The 7,428-nt window shown below is 42.4% G+C and overlaps 1 protein-coding gene across 1 annotated transcript; it reads left to right on the forward strand.

Moving 5' to 3' along the window:
- Nucleotides 1-2,148: 2,148 nt before the first annotated feature.
- On the forward strand, nucleotides 2,149-7,428 carry LOC308170591 (protein mono-ADP-ribosyltransferase PARP12-like). The gene is made up of 4 exons (XM_080545395.1): nucleotides 2,149-2,534; nucleotides 3,469-3,604; nucleotides 4,189-4,447; nucleotides 7,076-7,428. Exons 1-4 carry the CDS (start codon nucleotides 2,215-2,217, stop codon nucleotides 7,294-7,296), a joined length of 936 nt encoding a protein of 311 aa, XP_080401521.1. The 5' UTR covers nucleotides 2,149-2,214; the 3' UTR covers nucleotides 7,297-7,428.

The raw sequence follows: 7,428 nt of genomic DNA on the forward strand, positions 1-7,428 counted from the left end.
CATCTCCTCCATAGCTCTGTGACTGATGTTTAGATTCCTCATGAGGACTTTCTTGAGGGTGACAAGAACCCTTTTGAATGACTGATTGCGTGGAACAAACTGTGGGGGGGGGGAGGGGAGCATACACTCATGTTCTCTGAAGAAGACTGTGTTCAGACTGTGTGTATGTGCGTGCGTGCGTGCGTCTAGGACAACTGACCATCACCAAGGGGAATGACCTAATAACCATGTTTTTCCCTTGGAATACTGGAACAGGTATCTGTTGCCAATAATGTCATCGTGTATATTTAAAAGAAAAAAAGAAAAAAAAAAGTTAATATGATTTCAATTCTGGATTTACTAACCTTTTTTTCTGAATTTTGTTATCATTTTTTTATTTGCTTATTAAGATTTTTTTGTTTTTTGTTTAGAGGTTAATGGAATTTAGAACAAAGGTTGTAGAAATAGGCCCGAATGAACAGAGCCACTTCAGTCACAGGTCTCCCACCTAAACCTGTAGGAATCTGTGTCGTCACGATGTACCATCACACAGTAGCTGTAGCGTTTGCCTGTTGACCGCCTGTTTCTTTATTGTGTCCATGTACATCAGTTGTATGTACACGTGAAAGTGCCTTTAAAAATGTTTTAGAGGAACTTCAAACATGTTCTGTACTGTTGCATTCTCATTTCAGACCCTATGTTACTGTGTGAGCAAGTGCAGTAGGGATATGAATGAATTAACAAGGTTGCCAGTTTAGTTGCCAAGTTATATGGATGAATTAATAATAAAGATTCTGCTTACCCATTGTGACATTGCACTTTTATGTATAGAACTGTATATTTGGCATGTAACATCTTAACAACCTTTAGAGCTCTTTGAGGGCGGTTCCTCAAGGTTTTCTTTCTAATAAAGGAAATAGTTTGTTCAGTCTGAAGTGGCCTTGTCCTCTTGTTATAACAAGCGTGCACATTGTCATCACCACTATACTGTAGGCCTATAGCGTAGGCCTACTGACGAATATAAATAAATCACAGGTCATATTTTCTGACTTATACATAGCCTATATCCCAATTTAAAGCTCATTTACAGGCTATTTAAGGACTTGGGAATACTTTTTAGATTAGTCTGTTTTATAATACTTAAAGAATAGGTTAAACCTAGGATGTCGCTGTCTGTCGTCGTGCTGTAGGAACAGGGGACATTCGCACGGTCACAAATAATACATACAGTTCAAAATAGCGCATTACTCCCCACTAGTACCACAGTACAAGATCTTAGTATTAAAAATGCATCTGTTGAGAGAAGGCTCTTTGCAGCGAGCTGCGTCTCACTGACATGCTGAGCCTGATGCTGGGCCTAGCTGGCCATTCAGAGGCAGAGGCGGATAGGAGGGAAAACAGTGAAAAAACTGAAAACAAGCTGATTCCTGGTTAGAACCTCTTGAGTGCAATCACCTGCTTCAAACTGTCAGGGCCTTTCTCATTAGGCTGCTGAGATGATGTCCTTGGGCTGCTGTATGAGCTCATACCTTTTAGAACAACAAATAATGAATGGCAATCTTGTTCAAGCATGTGGGTGGGTGGGGGAGAGACTCCAGTGTCAGTGTGACACTCCCCAGATGGTGGAACAATACTTGGAGATCTATTTGTGCTTTCAGAAAAGTGTTATTTTTTAGTATAACAAGAAGAAAATGTTCCTGAGTCAACTAGGCCTTATTGAAGATGAGGGGGGGGGGTCAAGATGGCTTTAGCAAAAGTAATAGAGGACTTTTAGCTCCTCATACATCTGTGGTTGTAGTCGTATGTGAAAAAATTATAATGTCCTGAAGTGGACATCCAGGCATACAGGAGGTTGTTAACTTGTTTGCTTTATCACAGTAACAGTGCCACCATGTGGCTGTGTAAGGTATTGTCAATTAGCCTACGTTATTTTTACTTCCTGTAGGTTGAATAAAATTGAAATTAAAAATTAAAAAACGACATAAAAACCAGAAAACCAATCATTTATTATCTTGTTATTATGTGTTTTTTTGTTTTGTTTTTACTTCACCATATTATGATTTTGCATGTCAGCAAAACCAAGTTTCTTTTAGAATGTAAATCAAAGCATTTTCAGTTTCGTTTCTCCCAAGTGACGAGTTGCTCTTTTACAAGAGAGGAAGTCATCCAGATCCAGGAGGTGATCATCGGAAAATCCCCGTTTTCTCCCGCAAGAAGCCGCAATAAAACGCAATAATGTCATCTGTCGTGTCTCAATACGTTACTCAAATCCTCTGCGGGAATCAGGGATGTCTGGATTTCAAACACCTCGATCGGGTGATCGGTCAAAGGTTCACGGTGGCAGATGCGGTCCTGATCGGAGTCCTGTCTAACAGCGAGAGGTTCGCCATCCAGGAGGGCAGAGGGAAGGCTGGTGGTCGCTGTATGAGCCCCGACAGTGTGATTGTCGCCAAGACCCCCCTGAGAGTCTGTCAGAGCCCGTCTGGGGAGTGTTTACTAGTCTGCGACTATGTCCACCTGTGTAGGTACTCTGTCTGCGGGAACTGTAGGTTCGGGTAAGTGGTTCATGATCAACCCTATTAACATGTCGTGAGTTTAGAATTATAAGGTTCTATCTCCATTTTTGGTCAAAATTGAGTTTTTTTACATAACCTGATCCATTAGGTGTTTATTAATGCCTGTGTGGTTGCAGGACATGAGTAACCCCCCCATGGCGATAACATCCCTTCCACCCCCCCCCATAGTTCTTCATTACACTATATTTGGTAAATCATACAATCATAATAATACAACAATTACAGGTTAACTTCACATACAACACAGCCTACAAACACAGTCACTCCATCAACTCTTTTATCCTATGTATTGCAGAGGTCCATGTTTGAATTGTCCTTTCTTTAGCTCCATGTATTCTGGCTATATGAGTTAGTAATTCATAAAATACAAAGGTTCCATCTCACAAAACATAATGGAATGTAAAAACTTTGACGCTCAATATCTCTGAACTGCCCAAAACGGAGATAGAACCTTATCATTCTAAACGGAGATAGAACCTTATCATTCTAAACTCACGAGTTTACTCGATTATTTGCTTTAGCTACAAGGATTTGATAGACGAATAATAAAGTGTGTTTTAATTGTCTTAATTCTAGAGGAGAGGTCTACTGTGTTTACTCATCGCCTCATTAAGTCAGACTCTCAGATGAGAGGGTCAAGGTTCATCATATTGACACTTTGGTTGTTACACAGTGGGGATTTAGTTGCTATGATGCTATGGTGGGCCCATTGAATAGTCATGAATCATGATCAAGCAATGTTGTTCATCTCCACAGAAACACAAAACATTGTCCTCTGAATCTAGAAAGTAGATGCTACTACCAGAGTCCTCTAGCTAGACTAACTCCATTGTTGTTACTGTAGTCAGTGGACCGTAGCCTATGCAAACATTACACACTGATGTAATGTTGAATATCTTTTTGAACCCTACAGAAACAAATGCAAACATCCACACAGCCTCGATTCCCCAAAGAATGAGTTTGTTTTGAGGAAGATGGGTCTTCAGGAGCTGGGGATGGCAGAGGTGTCTACGCTGCTGCTCCAGAATGACCCCTACCTGCTGCCAGAGGTGGGTGGACCTGAGCATGTCCTCATGTCCTCATGTCCTCATGTCCTCAGGCCCTCTGACTAACTAACGCAGAGAGTCTGGTGCAAGAGGATGCGTTGGGCCAGTCGCAATTATAAACCATACACTCCTTGTTTATACTTGCCTTGCCTACTTCTTTAATATAATACTTATATTACTCAAGTTCAAGTTTATTGTCATATGTATTACAATGAAATTCTTCTGCCTCGTCTCTCTCTGTAGTATCACACACAAACAACATAGCCCAGAATACAAACAAACAACAATACTGTACTACTGTTAGTATGAAAGGCAATACATTGCCTTTTGGTAAAGCATCACCATTGTATTCACCCATCAAACTGATGGTGGCTAAGTAGTTTGAGGAGAGAGACAAATTGGGTATGAATTTGCTACTTTCAATTTCACATTTAGTTCTGCAGTATCTGAAACTGAGATATAGGCTACTGTAGCCTACTTATACACAGCTTAAGCTGATCTCACTATGAACTGCCCTGCACTGTACTGTACTCTACTTTTGACTTCATGTTTGATAATTTCCCTTTCTGTTCCCAATCTGTTCTCAGATCTGCTCACATTATAACAAGGGCATTGGTGAACATGGCTCCTGCAGGTTTAACACCACTTGCACCAGTCTCCACCTTTGCCTGCACTTCCTCCAGGGTGACTGTAAGTTTGGGGCGACGTGCAAGAGGGCCCACACCTTCGACGCCGCCACCATGAAGATCCTGAATGGACGAGGGTTCAGCCCAGAGAACATCAGAATCTTGGACAAGATCTACAAGAACAAGTTCCTGATCCTCGGTCACAAAGTGAAACATGCTGGTGAGAGGACTGGTTAAATGTATTTTTAATCTATGCAAATTTCAGGGTTACTGTTGCTGGGGCTAGGCTGTCTGTTAAACAAGCTTTGTCAGAGCAATGCAATATTTTGTGTCAGGTGCCAAAATTTGGACACCCCTGGTTTAAATGTCTGTTACAATTAATCTCCACGTGATTGAAAGCAAACCTGAACACTATGCTACAAAGTTAAACATGCCACCTAAAGCAAGGTTTGTTTAAATTTTTATTTTTCAGAGTTTTTAAATGATAAAAAAGGAAAAGGGCCCTGTACAAAAGTTTGGGAACCCTTTTGGATTATTCTTCGTTACCTTTTGAGAAGATGATTACTAAGGCCCAGACCAAGGTGATTTACTTGTTAGGGCTTCAATGAGTCAGGAGAATATAATTCCAGGGTTGAACTATATATTCTGAAGTAACTCTATGCCTTCTAAAGTATCCGACTGCAGTGGCTGTTGTGTCTGGTGTTATAAAAACCATGGGTTCAAGCTGCAAGCTGTTATAGTTGCCAGAGAAGGAGTTACAAAGTACTAGCTGGCAGGGTTCCCAAACTTTTGCACAAGGCCTTTTTCCTTGTTTTATTATTTTTAAACTGTAAAAACTAAAAATTAATCTTGCTTTAAAATGTGATGAAATGTGTCATATTTAACTTTGTACCATTTAGAGGTTAGGTTTGCTTCTTTTCACTTAGATATTAATTGTAAAAGGCATTTTGACTAGGGGTGCCCACATTTTTGCACCCCACTGTATACTTGACTATGACTATGCTATGTGATACTATATGTAAAGACTACACTTGAAATGACTGTGGTGTTCTCACAGTGCTATCAGAGGAGAGCTTTATTGACAGTGGCTAGTGTTGGACATTCGTGGACTTAGGTTTGAAGTGTGTAGTCAAAAGGGGAGACCAGACCACCAGAGTCTTTTAATGGTCTAATACAGGGGTGCCCAATACGTCGATCGCGATCGACCGGTCGATCGCAAAGGTAGTATGGGTAGATCGCATGGCATTGAACAAAACGGAAAGAAAAAAAAATAATTCTATCATCCATCCTCACTATGGCTTTTGCCACTTGATTGACGTACAGGTAAGCCAGTCTGAGATCTGATCTTTTCACCTACACCTAACACGCGGTTCACCACGCATGCGCAGTCAACAGCACCAACTACAAAATACAAAATACCGGCGAGACTAATTACCTAGTTAGCCTTCCAATTTCTACTATTTACTATATAATACTAAATAAAGGCTATACAAATGAGTGGGGAAGCTGGACCAAGTAAGAAACCAATAACGTATAACTTCCATCCAGAATGGGAGGAGGACTTTTTTACACGATGTGATATTGGAAATGCGTCTGTCTGATCAGCAAATCTACGATGGCTATTTCGAAGAAGGGAAATGTGGCAAAAGAGCGAAAACGTACGGCTGCAACGATAGCTTCTTATCGCGTCAGTCGCGTTCTTGTTAAACACAAGAAGTCATTCAAAGACGGCGAAATTGTGAAAAAAGTTTCTCGAGGCTGCAGATTGCCTTTTCGATGACAGATCCACAGTGGCTGATGACACCTGGCAACCAGCTCCTACAGCCCTGACTATTAGAAACTAGCTGCCTCCTCCCAGTGCCAGGTCTCCCACTAAGGTAGAGAAATGCATTTATTTCCTCCTTTCAAACTAGGGAACTACCTGTTTTGTATCTGGTTTACTTTTCTGTTTGTTGGATCAGTAGTTGGCTATGGTACTGCAGACTGGCTGTCAGTGTGTGAGTGAGAGAAAGTGAGTGTGTGTGTGTGTGTGTGTGTGTGTGTGTGTGTGTGTGTGTGTGTGTGTGGGTGTGTGTGTGTGTGTGTGTAAGAGAGTGAGAGAGAGAGAGGGAGAGAGAGGGGGAGAGAGAGGGAGGGTTTGTGCTATGGCTCCCTATGCAGACTGGCAAATGTGTGTGTGTGTGTGTGTGTGTGTGTGTGTGTGTGTGTGTGTGTGTGTGTGTGTGAATGTGTGTGAGCGAGAATAGCAAAGAGGGAGGGTTTGTGATGGTCTTCTCCTGTGGCTGTGTGACAGAGAGAGGGAAAGTGTATTGTGAGTTTACTATGCAGGCTGGGAACTGTGTGTGTGTGTGTGTGTGTGTGTGTGTGTGTGTGTGTGTGTTTGTAGTACGTGCATGTACGTTTGCGATGTTGAAACTAGACTGGTAGATCTTGGCAGACTGGCTACTTGAAAAGTAGATCTTGGTTCCAAAAAGTGTGAGCACCCCTGGTCTAATACAACCTGCATAAGAGAGAGATACAGCAAACACACAGGGACCTCTGAGGGGACCGAGCGCTGGTTGTCGGTTGATAGCAGAAACCTCAAGCAGTGGAAAAAAACAGAGACAACCATGACCTCCCTCAGCCCCCTTCTTGCTCTGTTATCCGCTGTGCTGCTGGGCCTCCGTGCCTGTGCGTAACCATCCCCACGGTCAACATGCTGAGAGGCAACCAGCATCCTGGCCTAAGACCAAAGCTAATCCTTCTGGGAGCAGAGAGACAAGACGGCTGTAGCAGCTTCTGTAATGCTAATGTAATGCATTATGTCCTGTAACATATTAATCAATCAGAATCCCTCTCCCGTCTCTAGTGTCCGTCGTCCCGTGTTCAGCCGCCCCTGCCCTGCCCGTGGTGAGGCGGCGTTCTCGCCAGTCCTCCGGCAGCACCTCCAGCTCGAACAACAAGGCCGACGCCAACGAGATCTGCCTCTTCTTCATCCGCAGACACTGCAGCTTCAAGGGTACCATCGTTTGCCTGTTGACCGCCTGTTTCTTTATTGTGTCCATGTACATCAGTCGTATGTACACGTGAAAGTGCCTTTAAAAAATGTTTTAGAGGAACTTCAAACATGTTCTGTACTGTTGCATTCTCATTTCAGACCCTATGTTACTGTGTGAGCAAGTGCAGTAGGGAGATGAATGAATTAACAAGGTTGCCATTTTA

Source organism: Nansenia antarctica (assembly GCF_963989245.1).
Source record: "Nansenia antarctica genome assembly, chromosome: 14".
Lineage (NCBI taxonomy): Eukaryota > Metazoa > Chordata > Actinopteri > Argentiniformes > Microstomatidae > Nansenia > Nansenia antarctica.

Bases quoted from the DNA above. Each gene is read 5' to 3' on its own strand.
- LOC308170591 (XM_080545395.1), top strand. From the start codon at position 2,215: ATGTCATCTGTCGTGTCTCAATACGTTACTCAAATCCTCTGCGGGAAT. The intron at 2,535-3,468 runs GTAAGTGGTTCA...TGAACCCTACAG, and splicing joins TGCGGGAACTGTAGGTTCGG to AAACAAATGCAAACATCCAC. The intron at 4,448-7,075 runs GTGAGAGGACTG...TCCCGTCTCTAG, and splicing joins TCACAAAGTGAAACATGCTG to TGTCCGTCGTCCCGTGTTCA.